Below are 14,925 nucleotides of genomic sequence, written 5' to 3' on the forward strand. Positions count from 1 at the left end.
CCGGCAGACTGGAAAACTGCTAATGTAACACCCTTATTTAAAAAGGGCAATAGACAGAAGGCTGGAAACTATAGACGGGTTAGCCTAACATCTGTGGTAGGTAAAATTTTGGAGTCCATTATTAAGGAGACAGTAACAGGACATTTGGATAATCATAATTTAATAGGACAAAGTCAGCATGGTTTTATGAAGGGGAAGTCATGTTTGACAAATTTGCTGGAGTTCTTTGAGGAAGTAACATATAGGGTGGATAAAGGGGAACCAGTGGACGTAGTGTATTTAGACTTCCAAAAGGCATTTGACAAGGTGCCACACAAAAGATTATTGCTTAAGATGAAAAATCACGGGATTGGGGGTAATATTCTGGCATGGAGAGAGGATTGGCTATCTAACAAGGCAGAGAGTTGGGATAAATGGTTCATTCTCAGAATGGCAATCAGTAACTAGTGGTGTACCGCAGGGGTCGGTGCTGGGTCCCCAACTCTTTACAATCTATATTAACGATTTGGAGGAGGGGACCGAGTGTAACATATCGAAGTTTGCAGATGATACTAAGATGGGAGGGAAAGTAGTGAGTGAGGAGGACATAAAAAACCTGCAAGGGGACATAGACAGGCTAGCTAAGTGGGCAGAGATTTGGCAGATGGAATACAATACTGGAAAGTGTGAGGTTATGCACTTTGGCAGGAAAAATCGTAGAGCAAGCTATTATCTTAATGGCAAGAAACTGGAAAGTACTGAAGTACAAAGGGATCTGGGGGTCCTGGTGCACGAAACTCAAAAGGTTAGTATGCAGGTGCAGCAAGTGATTAAGAAGGCCGATGGAATGTTGGCTTTCATTGCTAGGGGGATAGAATATAAAAATAGGGAGGTATTGCTTCAGTTGTACAAGGTATTGGTGAGACCGCACCTGGAATACTGCATACAGTTTTGGTGTCCATACTTAAGAAAAGACATACTTGCTCTCGAGTCAGTACAAAGAAGGTTCACTCGGTTAATCCCGGGGATGAGGGGATGGACATATGAGGAGAGGTTGAGTAGATTGGGACTCTACTCATTGGAGTTCAGAAGAATGAGAGGCGATCTTATTGAAACATATAAGATTGTGAAGGGGTTGGATCGGGTGGATGCGGGGAGGATGTTCCCGATGATGGGTGAAACTAGAACTAGGGGGCATAGTCTAAGAATAAGGGGCTGCTCTTTCAAAACTGAGATGAGGAGGAACTACTTCACTCAGAGGGTGGTAGGTCCATGGAATATGCTGCCCCAAAAAGCTGTAGAAGCTACATCATTACATAAATTTAAAACAGAAATAGACAGTTTCCTAGAAGTAAAGGGAATTAAGGGTTACGGGGAGCGGGCAGGAATTTGGACATGGCCCTGTGGGTAGCGGAGCGGGCCCAGGGGCCGTGTAGCCTGATCCTGCTCCTATTTCGTGTGTCTAATTCTGTTAGATTCAGGAGATGGTTCTGTGATAGTAGATTGGCGGTTAGGATCAGATCAGCCATGATCTTATTAAATGGCGGAGCAGGCTTGAGGGGCCGATTGGCCTACTCCTACTCCTATTTCTTTTGTTCTTAAACATAGCCATAATAAAGTGCATTGGCAGATGTGCAGGCTTTAGAGTTTATTTGTGGAGTTCAGTAGGATGACAGCCCTGGGAAAGAAGCTGTTCCTAAATCTGGTCGTATGGGTGCGAATGCATCTGTAGCGTCTCCCAGATGGCAGGAGGGCGACCAGACTGTGGCTGGGGTGAGTAGGGTCTTTGATGATGGACCGTGACCTCCGCAAACAGCGTTTCTGGTATATGTGCTCTATGGTCGGTAGCCGGGTGCCGGTAATGCGTTGGGCAGTTTTGACTACCTGCTGCAGGGCTTTCCGGTCATAGTAGCTACAGCTGCCATACCATACTGTGATACAGTTCGTCAGGATGCTCTCTATTGTGCAGCGGTAAAAGTTAGAGAGGATCAGGGGTGACAGGTTACATCCCTTCAGCCTCCTTAGGAAATATAGGCGCTGCTGGGCCTTCTTCAGCAGAGAGGAGGTATTGAGGGACCAGGAGAGGTCTTCCCAGTCCACTTTAGTCAATTCTACTCTCATACCTTCATAGTCTCCTTTATTTAAGCTCAGTACGCTGGTTTGAGATCCAACTCTCTCACCCTCAAACTGAATTTGGAATTCAACCATATTATGGTCACTCATTCCAAGGGGATCCTTTACTAGGACATTTTTTATTAATCCTGTCTCATTACACAGGACCAGATCTAAGATTGCCTGCCCCCTGGTTGGTTCAGTTACATACTGCTCAAGGAACCCGTCCCTAATGCACTCTATGAACTCTTCCTCATGGTTGCCATGCCCAATTTGATTAGTCCAGTCAATATGAAAGTTAAAACCCCCCATGATTATAGCTGTTCCCTTATTACAAGCCCCAACTGTTTCCTGATTTATACTCTGACCAACAGAGTTGCAACTGTTAGGAGGCCTATAGACTACGCCCACTAGTGAATTTTTCCCCTTATTATTCCTTATCGCCACCCAAACTGTTTCACTATCCTGATCCTTTGACCCAATATCATTTCTGACTATTGCAGTGATTCCATCCTTGACTAACATAGCAACCCCACCTCCCTTTCCTTCCTGTCTGTCCTTCCTAATTGTCCAATACCCTTGTATGTTTAGTTCCCAGTCATGATCATCTTGCAGCCATGTTTCCGTAATGGCCACCAGATCATATCCATGTGTAGTTATTTGTACCATCAACTCGTCTATTTTGTTACGAATGCTGCGTGCATTCAGATAAAGAACTTTCAAATATGTTTTCTGACAATTTATTCCTGCTTTTACTACTTTACCTTGATAATTATACATTCTGTCCCTTCCTGACACGCTCTGGTTTTTAATTCCCCCACTGCTACCTTGCTCTATTGCCTTCTCCGCTGTCATTTTTATTTTTTGCTCTCTTAAAACCTCCCCCCGACTAATTAGTTTAAAGCCCTCTCTACAGCCCTAGTTACTCGATTCACCAGGATTCTAGTCCCAGCACTGGCCAAGTGAAGTCCGTCCCAACGGAACAGCTCTCTCCTGTCCCAGTACTGATGCCAGTGTCCCAAGAAGCAAAACCCATTTCTCCCACACCAGTCTTTGAGCCACGCATTTAACTCTCTGATTTTATTTACCCTAGCCAAATTTGCACATGGCTCAGGTAGTAATCCAGAGATTATTACCCTTGTGGTTCTGCTTTTTAATTTGGCCCCTAGCTGCTCAAACTCCTCAGCAGAACCTCTTTCCTTGTCCTATCTATGTTGTTGGTACCAACATGGACCACGACAACTGGATCCTCCCCCTCCCACTCCAAGTTTCTCTCCAGCCCAGAGGAGATGTCCTTAACCCTGGCACCAGGCAGGCAACACAGCCTTCGGGACTCTTGCTCTCGGCTGCAAAGAACTCTATCTATCCCCCTAACGCTACTATCCCCTACCACTACAACATTTCTTTTAACTCCCCCCACTTGAATGGCCCCCTGCTCCACGGTGCTGTGGCCAGGTTGCTCATCCTCCCCGCAGTCCCCGTTCCCATCCTCACGGAGCAAGAGCCTCAAACCTGTTGGACAAGAGCGAGGGCTGCTGCGCCTCCAACACTAGCTCCTGGTTCCCCGTACCTGCCTCACTTCTAGTCACACCATCCTGTCCCTGGCCACGGACTACGTCTGAATTAAATACTCTAATTGGTGTGACTACCTCCTGAAACAGAGTCCAGGTAACTCTCCCCCTCCCTGATGTGTCTCGGTGTTTGAAGCTCGGATTCCAGCTCATCAACACGGAGCCGGAATTGCTCAAGCAGCCAGCGCTTACTGCAAATGTGATCACCGTGAGCATCAATGGTGTCCACCAGCTCCCACATATTGCAGCAGCAACACATCACCTGCTCACCCATTCTATGTAATTAATTAAATTTATTAATATTTTTAAATACCCTCTGCCCCGATTTTAGATGAAGAATATCACACCTTATAGAAACTATAAATCACAGAGTTTAAGTTTAAAAAGAGAGAAATACTCACTCACCAACCAATCACTTACCTGCTTTCTGGTGACGTCACACTTTGATTATTTTTTACCTCTCTCCTTCCCTTTGAGTTCCGAGTTCGGAGATTAGCACGCCTACCTGGTCTCTGGAGTCTTTTATAGCCCCGCTCTGCCGCTCGAGTTTCCCGCCGACGCTCTGAGGCCTTACCTGGTCTCTGGAGCTTTTTATCGCCCCGCTCTGCCGCTCGAGTTTCCCGCTGACGCTCTGAGGCCTTACCTGGTCTCTGGAGCTTTTTATAGCCCCGCTCTGCCGCTCGAGTTTCCCGCCGACGCTCTGAGGCCTTACCTGGTCTCTGGAGCTTTTTATAGCCCCGCTCTGCCGCTCGAGTTTCCCGCCGACGCTCTGAGGCCTTACCTGGTCTCTGGAGCCTTTTATAGCCCCGCTCTGCCCGATTTCTATGTCCACATCGTCGTCCTCCATAGTGAACACAGATGCAAAAAATTCATTTAAAACCCCACCTACATCCTCTGGCTCTACACACAGTTTGCCACTTTTGGTCCCTAATGGGCCCTACTCTTTCCCTAGTTATCCTCTTGCCCGTACTTATACTTATAATAAAACACCTTAGGATTTTCCTTTATTTTGCTCGCCAGTGTTATTTCATGGCCCCTCCTCACTCTCCTAATTTCTTTTTTAAGTATCCCCCTGCACTTTTTATACTCCTCTAGGGCTTCCTCTGTCTTTAGTCCTTTTTTTCCTAATCCATTCTCGTATATCCCTTGACTGCTGATTGCTGTGGTAGCCGTGTATAGTGGGTGTTTAAAAGCATTGATGCCCAAAAGCTTTGTTACACTACTGGTTAATGCAGTGGCTAGTAGTTTGTCCACATCAATATGTGGTTCCCTCTCCAGGGGTGGGGTGCTTCCTGCACTGTTGTACTGCGTTGTCTGGTACATCCCTTGCTTGGCTTCAGCACAAAGAATTATCTAAAGGCATCAACAGAACAGAGCGGAAATGTAATGTTAAATTTGGCAGGCTTGGGTCACGGTGAGAGGAACAGCCACTACACACTGTAAACAATGGAGCCAGAAACCACAGTCATGTGCCAGACAGACAGTCTGCCTGGAGCTTTGGCAGAGTCCAAAACCTGCACTGAACACGCAACGTGACTGGAGCAAAACACGCATCAGGAACTGTGGCAAAGTTGAAGCAGACCGTGGGGACTGTGTCAGGCAAACCGGTGAGAGGGGGGGCGGCAGACATGGGGTGGGGTGTAGGGGCAGGCCGCAGGGACTGTCGGGAGTGGGGGCAGGGTGGGGGGGTGCAGCCCCTGGGCACTGTCGGGAGTATGGGGTGGGGGGGGAGCAGGCCCCGGGGACTGTGTCGAGAGTAGGAGTGGGGGGGGGGTGGAGGAGCAGGCCCCGGGGACTGTGTCGGGAGTAGGGCTTGGGTTGGGGGAGCAGGCCCCGGGGACTGTGTCGGGAGTAGGGGTGGGGGGGGGGTGCAGGCTGTGGGGGGGTTGAGGGTTGGGGATTGGCGGGGGGGGCAGGCCGTGGGGACGGTGTTGAGCAGGATGTGGGGGGTTGGGGGGGGGGGCAGGCCGTGGGGACAGTGTTGGGCAGGCTGTGGGGGATGGGGTTGGGGATTGGGGGGGCAGGCCGTGCGGACAGTGTCGGGCAGGCTGTGGGGGATGGGGTTGGGGGGACAGGCCGTGGGGACAGTGTCGGGCAGGCTGTGGGGGATGGGGTTGGGGATTGGGGGGCAGGCCGTGCGGACAGTGTCGGGCAGGCTGTGGGGGATGGGGTTGGGGGGGCAGGCCGTGGGGACAGTGTCGGGCAGGCTGTGGGGGGATGGGGTTGGGGGGCAGGCCGTGGGGGCAGTGTCGAGCAGGCTGTGGGGGGTTTGGGGGGGCAGGCCGTGGGGACAGTGTCGGGCAGGCTGTGGGGGGATGAGAGTTGGGTGTTGGGGGGGGGGGGGGGCAGGCCGTGGGGACAGTGTCGGGCAGATTGTGGGGGATGGGGTTGGGGGGGCAGGCCGTGGGGACAGTGTCGGGCAGGCTGTGGGGGATGGGGTTGGGGATTGGGGGTGCAGGCCGTGGGGACAGTGTCGGGCAGGCTGTGGGGGTTGGGGATTGGGGGGGGCAGGCCGTGGGGACTGTGTCGGGCAGGCTGTGGGGGGATGGGGATGGGGGGGCAGGCCGTGGGGACGGTGTCGGGCAGGCTGTGGGGGGATGGGGGTTGGGGGGGCAGGCCGTGGGGGATGGGGTTGGGGGTTGGGGATTGGGGGGGCAGGCCGTGGGGGATGGGGTTGGGGATTGGGGGGGCAGGCCGTGGGGGGATGGGGATGGGGGGGCAGGCCGTGGGGACCGTGTCGGGCAGGCTGTGGGGGGATGGGGATGGGGGTTGGGGGGGCAGGCCGTGGGGACAGTGTTGGGCAGGCTGTGGGGGGATGGGGTTGGGGGTTTTGGGGGCAGGCCGCGAGGACAGTGTCCGGCAGACTGTGGGGGATGGGGTTTTGGGGGGGCAGGCCATGGGGACAGTGTCGGGCCGGCTGTGGGGGGTTGGGGTTTTGGGGGCAGGCCGTGGGGACAGTATCGGGCAGGCTGTGGGGGGTTGGGGTTTTGGGGGCAGGCCGTGGGGACAGTGTCGGGCAGGCTGTGGGGGGTTTGGGGATTGGGGGGCAGGCCGTGGGGACTGTGTCGGGCAGGCTGTGGGGGGATGGGGATGGGGGTTGGGGGGGCAGGCCGTGGGGGGTTGGGGATTGGGGGGCAGGCCGTGGGGACCGTGTCGGGCAGGCTGTGGGGGGATGGGGATGGGGGTTGGGGGGGCAGGCCGTGGGGACAGTGTCGGGCAGGCTGTGGGGGTATGTGGTTGGGGGTTTTGGGGGCAGGCCGTGGGGACAGTGTCCGGCAGACCGCGGCAGGGTGGAGTGGAGCCACGGGGACTGATCAGGCCAGCATTGCAGTGGCACTTTAAATCCATCATTAAATTGAAGAAATGGTTTAAACACTCAGTGGTGTGCCTATTTTGTTGTGTTAAAAGTAGAAAACATGTTTTGCATTGTTCTAATTCCCACATTTATGCTACACCCTCTCGTGCTTTGGTGTACAGGCTGTTACTAATCAAACAGCTGGGTGGCCAATAGCAGGATTCCATTTTCCCCCTCTTATAATTTTTTTAAACTTTCACCAGTCCTATATAAGCACCACTTTCAGCTGCTCCATGTATCAAAAGAAAGTTATTTCAGTATTTATTCAAATGTAAATGTGTTCTGCTGCCTATATATTTCAGTCTGACGGGAGCCGATGCTCACTGACAGTTGGTGCTTGTGATGTAACTGGTGTGAGGCAATGGTTAGTGTGCAATATTCACAATTCATTGTCCGGAAAATAAATGATTACTTTTCAGTAATTGGTTCCCTAACATTTAAGGTTCCTTGCTTATAAGTTACAGCAGTTGTTCACCAGGCTGCTCATTGTCATGAATGGAGAGAGTGCCTTGTCCTTACTACCGCCCCCCCCCCCGCCCCCAACAAAGATAACCCTGGGCTTCTGTTCTCCACTATCAACCGTTTGCTTAAACCCCTCTCTGCTGCTCGCTCCACCCGCGCCTCCAACAACAAGAGCTCATGGACTTCTTTGTCATTAAGATTGTGATCATCCATTCAGCTGCCTCTGCCATATCCCACCCACCCCCTTCCTCATGCCCACCAAGCCAATCCTCCTTATGGCTCCCCCTGCCCTAGCCTTGAAGCTGCATCTTCCTTTAGTTTCTCTCTTAACTCCCCTGTGATCCAGCAGTAAGTTACCTTTCTAAAGGTACTTTTATATTGATAGTATGTTGTTGGGAGATCTGTGCTGCTGGCAGCCACTCCATTATCGAGGAGGTGAACTCCATGCTTTGACAGTGCCCGAGACCTGACTTTCTGAGGCCCCAAGAGTGGCTGCCAGAAGTGCAGAAAACATCGACCTTCCATCAGGAACTGTGGGCATACAGTGTAGAGAGGTAGTCACAGCTTGGGGGCTGCTGTTTGACTGTGACTGTCTTGCACTTTCAGCAACATTATGGAAGTGTCTTAATAGATCTTTTGAGTTTCTAGTACTGCAGGCTGCTTCTCTTCTCAGTTGTGTAATTATGTACCTTACTGAAAAGTGGGCCTTGTCGCATTACCTGCTCTTTGCCCACAAGCAGCACTACTATTTAAGTGTGTTCAGTTATTTAGTTGCCTTCTGCTCTGATTCCACAAAGGTTCTGATGAGAGTCTTTTTTGTTTTGCAGGAATTTGCAGTTCCAGATTATCGACCTCACCTTCAGGATTCACAGCTCTTGCAGCAGCAGCATCAGCAGCTCCGTAGACGCCCATCGCTGCTTTCAGAGTTCCATCCAACCTCTGACAGGTGACTGATATTCGGCTTGCACCAATGGGACCAGCGTTCTGTCTGTTTACGGTAGTTGGCGAGAAGAGAATTGTTTTACCCTGTTTCCATACTGAGGACTGGCTTTGAGATTATGGTTTGCCCTGGCGACTCGGCAGAATAGCTTGGAGAAGGAGCAAGACCGCACAAATGTGACCACTGAGGAGAAGCAGGATGAGGAGAATAGCTAAACAATCATTATTTGTGGGCAGAATTTCCAGGGGTTAAAGTTAATGATGGCTCCTAGACTAAGATCCAGAGTGTGACTGGCAGATGGGCCAGAGATTGTGTTCCAGAGGCACTGTGTGCCTGTGATTCTCTGCTTTGTGCCTCGTGCTTGCACACCATTCTGACCTGTGTAACTATGCTGACGTTCTTATGCTCATTCACCACTTCAAAAATTTAGTGGACTTGCACTGCTGGCCTCGCATCTGATTGTCTCAAATTTCATATTCCTAAAACATATGAAAATGACAAGCAGGAAACAACAAGCTGGTCCATCAAACCTGCCCCACGCCACGGTGGCTGGAACATCATGGCTGAACTCTCTTTCTCCTCCTCCTCCCCCCCCCCACCGCCCTTCCAACCTCACACCCACCGCCGCAGCCATGTAATCTCCTGGGAGAGGCTAAAAAGCAGGAACCAATAAAGGAAAAAAATACTCTGTAAAATTCCTCTCTGATCCCCTCAGGTGATTGAAACCAGTCCAGGAGATCACACGGACCAAGTATTACCTGTAAAGACATTTACCTTCTGTATGATGTGATTTCTGCCCCAGTCAGGAACTGGTCCAACTCCCTCTTGAAGGTATAGAGAGAGTGAGCACCCACCACACCAGCCGGCAACACATTCCAGCGGCTCACTACTCTCTGGGAAAAGAAGACCTGCTCAACATTCAGTCTATTCCTACTCTTATGTAGTTTAAACTCATCTCCCCTATTCCTCCCCTATCTGTTAAACTGGAACATTCTCTCAATAGGGACGCTATCCTGCCCTTTCATTGTTGTATAGACCTCTATCAGGTCACCTAGAATCATAGAATGGTTACAGCACGGAAGAAGGCCATTCGGCCTGTCGAGCCGTGTCGACTCTCAGCTAGACCCACTCCCCCGCCCTTTCCCCGTAGCCCTACAAATTTTTTTCTTTCAGATACTTATCCAACTCCCTTTTGAAAGATAAGATTGAATCTGCCTCCACTACCCTTTCAGACAGTGCATTCCAGATTTTAACCACTCGCTGCGTAAAAAAGTTTTTTCTTACGTCACTTTTGGTTCTTTTGCCAATCACCTTAAGTCTGTGTCCTCTGGTTCTTGACCCTTCTACCAATGGGAACAGTTTCACTCTACTCTGTCCAGACCCCTCATGATTTTGAACACCTCTATCAAATCTCCTCTCAATCTTCGCTGCTCCAAGGAGAACAACCCCAGCTTCTCCAGTCTATCAACGTAACTGAAGTCCCTCATTCCTGGAATCATTCTTGTAAATCTTTTCTGCACCTTCTCTAAGGCCTTCACATCCTTCCTAATGTGTGGTGCCCAGAATTGGACACAGTACTCCAGTTGGGGCCGGTTATGATACAGGTTCATCATAATTTCCACACTTTTGTACTCTATACCTCTATTTATGAAGCCCAGGATCCCGTAAGCCTTTTTAACTGCTTTCTCAACTTGCCCTGCCACCTTCAATGATTTATACACACATATCCCCAGGTCTCTCTCTTCATTCCCCTCCATTTAGGATTGTACCATTTAGTTTGTATGTCCTCTCATTCTTTCTACCAAAATCTATCACTTTGCACTTTTCTGCGTTAAATTTCATCTGCCGCGTGTCCACCCATTTCACCAGCCTGTCTGTCTTCCTGAAGTCTATCACGCTTCTCCTCACTGTTCACTATACTTTCAAGTTTTGTGTCATCTGCAAATTTTGAAATTGTGTCCTATACACCCATGTCCAAGCCGTTAATATAGATCAAGAAAAGCAGTGGTCCTAGTACCGACCCCTGGGGAACACCACTGTATACCTTCCTCCAGTCCAAAAAACAACCGTTCACCATTACTCTCTGTTTCCTGTCACTTAGCCAATTTTGTATCCATGCTGCCACTGTCCCTTTTATTACATGGGCTTCAACTTTGCTGGCAAGCCTATTATGTGGCACTTTGTTGAACACCTTTTGGAAATCTATGTACACTGTCAAACGCATTACCCTCATCAACCCGCTCTGTTACCTCATCAAAAAACGCGATCAAGTTGGTTAAAAATGATTTGCCTTTAACAAATCCGCGCTGGCTTTCCTTAATTAATCCGCACCTATCCAAGTGACTGTTAATTTTGCCCCTGATTATTGTTTCTAAAAGCTTCCCCACTACTGAGCTTAAACTGACTGGCCTGTAGTTGCTGGGTTTATCTTTACACCATTGTTCAAAAAAGGGTGTAAACATTTGCAATTCTCCAGTTCTCTGGCACCTATGGTATCTATGGAGGATTGGAATATTATGGCCAGTACCTCCAGAATTTCCGCTCTCAATTCCCTCAGCATCCTAGGATGCATCCCATCCGCTCCTGGTGATTTATCTACTTTAAGTAACGCCAGCCTTTCTAATACCTCTTTATCAATTTTTATCCTATCAAGTATCTCCACTACCTCCTCCTTCACAATGTCTGTGGCAGCATCCTCTTGGTGAAGACAGATGCAAAGTACTCGTTTAGCACCTCAGCCATACCCTCTGCCTCCGTGCATAGTCTCCTTTTTGGTCCCGAATTGGTCTCGCCCTTCCTCTTACTACCCATTTACTATTTACATGCCTGTAGAAGACTTTTGGATAACATTTTATGTTGGCTGCCATTCTATTCTCATACCCTTTGCCCATCTTATTTTCTTTTTCACTTCTCCTCTGACCTTTCTACATACAGGTATAGCCTGATTCTCAGATGTATTTGCAAGCTGACATCTGTCATACGTGTTCTTTTTCTGCTTCATCATATTCTCTATCTGTTTCATCATCCAGGGAGCCCTGACTTTAGTTACCCTGCCTTTCCCCCTAGTGGGAATGTACCTGAACTATTTCCTCTTTAAAGGCAGCCCATTGTTCCATTACAGTTTTGCCTGCCAATCTTTGAATCCCGTATACCCAGGCCAGATCTGTTCTCATCCCACTGAAATTGGCTTTCCCCATTAAGCATTTTTACTCTAGCTTGCTCCCTGTCCTTTCCATAGCTAATCTAAACCTTATGATACTATGATCACTGTTCCCTAAATGTTCACCTACTGACATTTGACCCACCTCATTCCCCAGAACCAGATCCAGCAATGCCTCCTCCCTCGTCGGGCTGGAAACATACTGATCAAGAAAGTTGTCCTGAACACACTTCATATTTTTTTCCCCCTTCTCTGCTCTTTACACTATTCACAATCCCAGTCTATATTAGGATAGTTGAAGTCCCCCATTATTACTACTCTATAGTTCTTGCACCTCTCTGTAATTTCTCTGCAAATTTGCTCCTCCAAATCTTTCCCACAGGTTGGTGGTCTATAGAATACACCTAGTAGTGTAATGGCACCTCTATTATTTCTTAACTCTAGCCATATAGATTCTGTCCTTGACCCCTCCAGGACATCCTCCCTCTCCAGCACTGTAACATTCTCCTTGATCAATACTGCCACACCACCTCCTATCTTTCCTTCCCTATCTTTCCTGAACACCTTATAACCAGGAATATTTAATACTCAATCCTGCCCTTTTCTGAGCCAGGTCTCAGTTATTGCCACGACATCATATTCCCATGTGGCTATTTGTGCCTGCAGCTCACTTACCTTGTTTACTACACTTCGTGCGTTCACATACATACACTGTAAACCCATCTTAGACCATCCTGTATTCTCGCTTAGTTTGACCCCTCCCTAATAACTTACTATTTCTTACTTTAGTGCTCTCTGCCTCTCCCAATTATTTGAGCACTTTATTTCCCCTTTCTAATGTTGCATCCTGGTGCCCACCCCCCTGCCAAATTAGTTTAAACCCCCTCCAACAGCGCTAGCAAACCACCCCGTGAGGATATTGGTTCCGGCCCTGCTGAGATGCAACCCGTCCCGCCTGTACAGGTCCCACCTCCCACAGAACCGGTCCCAATGCCCCAGAAATCTGAAGCCCTCCCTCCTGCACCTTCTCTCTAGCCACACATTCATCTGTGCTATCCTCCTATTTCTATACTCACTCGCACGTGGCACCAAGAGTAATCCGGAGATCCTAGCTCCCTAAAATCTGCCTGCAGGACCTCATCCCTCTATCTATGTCGTTGACACCAATATGAACCACGACCTCTGGCTGTTCACCCTCAATGTTCTGCAGCCGCTCAGAGACATCCTCAACCTTGGCATCAGGGAGGCAACATACCATCCTGGAGTCACATCTACGGCTGTAAAAACACTTGCTCCCCTAACTATCGAATCCCCTACCACTATTGCTCTCCCACTCTTCTTCCTCCCCCCTTGTACAGCTGAGCCACCCGTGGTGCCGCGGACTTGGCTCTGGCTGTACTCCCCAGAGGAACCATCGACCTCACCCAGTACTCGGAACCAAATACTGGTTGGAGAGCAGGATGCACTCGGGACTCCTGCACTATCTGCCTGGTGGACCTCTTCTGTCTGGCAGTCACCCATTCCCTCTGCCTGCACACACTTATGCTGCGGGGCGACCATCTCCTGAAATGTGCTATCCACGAAGCTCTCGGCCTCACGGATGCACCGCAGTGACGCCAGCTGCTGCTCAAGCTCCAAAACCCAGAGCTCGAGCTCCTCCAGCTGACAACACTTCCTGCACATGTGGTTGTCCAGGACACGGGAAGCACCCTGGATTTCCCAAATGGCACAGGATGTGCATTACGTGGGACTGAGCTGCCCTGATGCCTCTACTTAATAGACTATTAACTGACTTACAGAATAAGAGTTAAGATTAAGAGTCATAAAAGTTGGGCTTACCCTTATCTCCGGTTGCTTCTCTCGCTTTTAGTTAAAGTCTTTATTCATACGATTATCTATAGTTATATTAATTAGTTTATCTAGTTATGTTAGAGAGAATAAAACACTCACACTCCCCCACCAATCTCCCACCTGCAGTCCTGTGATGTCACTCCTTTTGCTGTTCTTTTGGAATTCGATGGCCCCGCGCTCTTTACCCTGCGCAGCCGCCCCTGCTGCCGATTCCTTTCAGGTCCGCTGTCCTCAGGCTGCGCTCTTTATGCTGTGCTGTCGCCTCTGCTGCCGATTCCTTTTCCAAGTCTATGCTGCCCTAAAGTAAATAGACCAAGGCTCTTAAGGCTATCTGAGTAGCTGAGGTTCTTTAAGCTGGGAATCATTCTTGTAGCTCTCCTCTGGACCTTTTCAGAGGCCATTAGATCACCCACCATGTGGGGTGACTGAAACTGGGCACTACTCCAGGTGCAGTTTGACCGGTGACCTGTACACTGTCAAATGGTGTCCTTTGATTTATACTGAATGGCTCCATCAATACAACCCTGTTAGCTTTACCTGCAGTTTTTCTACATTGGTCATGGACCTTCAGTGATCTGTGCACAATAACACCAAGATCATTTTCTCTCTCTACCTCTTTCAGTATTGTTCCCTGCAAATGATGCGTGTATTCTGTGTTGACCCGACCAACATGCATGACACTACATTTATCTAAATTATTTGCCAATGTGTGGCCCACTCCCCTAGCACATCTAAATCCTTTTGCATTTGATTGCACTCCTGTCCCGTCTTAACCTTTGCCAAGATTTTGGTGTCACCTTCAAACTTACTCACCATACTTCCAACAGTGCTGTCTTAGGTCATTAATAAAGACCGTGAAGAGTAGCGGGCCTGCGAATTTCACTAATTAAAAAAAAAAGGCAACAAATCAATACACTCCAAACATCTTTTGAATATTCTTTCGGCTGCCATCTTGATTTCCTCAGCAAGCTCGTTGTTTACTACTGAAATAAGGTTTGTAACAGAATAGAATCATACTGCACAGGAGGTGGCCATTCGGCCCATCATGCCTGTGCCAGCTCTCGAGAGCTCTCCAATTAGTCTCACTCCTCTGCTCTTTCCCCAGAGCCCTGCAAAAAAAAATTTCTCAAGTATTTATCCAATTCCCTTTTGAAAGTTACTATTGAATCTGCTTCTACCACCCTTTTAGGCAGTGCATTCCTGATCAGAAGCATACATCCAGTACAAAGGAAAAATAATTAATTGGCTGTTGACAAGTGACATTGGGAATTTAATGTAAATTGTTACTATACACATTTGTAGTTACACCAACAGCATAAATAATAGCCTCTCATTCCACTCAGAATTTTCATAATATAAGTTCAGAACAGTCACTACATTTATTCCTGAGTCACTGTAATCTTCATTCTGTTCCCTCAGCAGCTTGTTGTACCCCAGTTAATTTCTCAGAAATCAAATACACAAACCATGCCGACATCTGAGGGTTTCCATGCTA

At 48.9% G+C, this 14,925-nt stretch overlaps 1 protein-coding gene across 11 annotated transcripts in view; it reads left to right on the forward strand.

Annotated features, from left to right (window-relative positions):
* Positions 1-14,925, forward strand: part of ncor1 (nuclear receptor corepressor 1) — a 372,353-nt gene that overhangs the window by 99,020 nt on the left and 258,408 nt on the right. For all 11 annotated transcript variants that reach the window (XM_085964552.1, XM_085964550.1, XM_085964555.1 and 8 more), the window contains exon 3: positions 8,307-8,425. In XM_085964552.1, coding sequence (XP_085820678.1) covers positions 8,307-8,425 — 119 coding nt within the window. The remainder of the gene's footprint in view (positions 1-8,306; positions 8,426-14,925) is intronic.

Source organism: Somniosus microcephalus, chromosome 22 (genome assembly GCF_052327205.1).
Source record: "Somniosus microcephalus isolate GS21.2 chromosome 22, FLI_Smic_1.0, whole genome shotgun sequence".
NCBI lineage: Eukaryota > Metazoa > Chordata > Chondrichthyes > Squaliformes > Somniosidae > Somniosus > Somniosus microcephalus.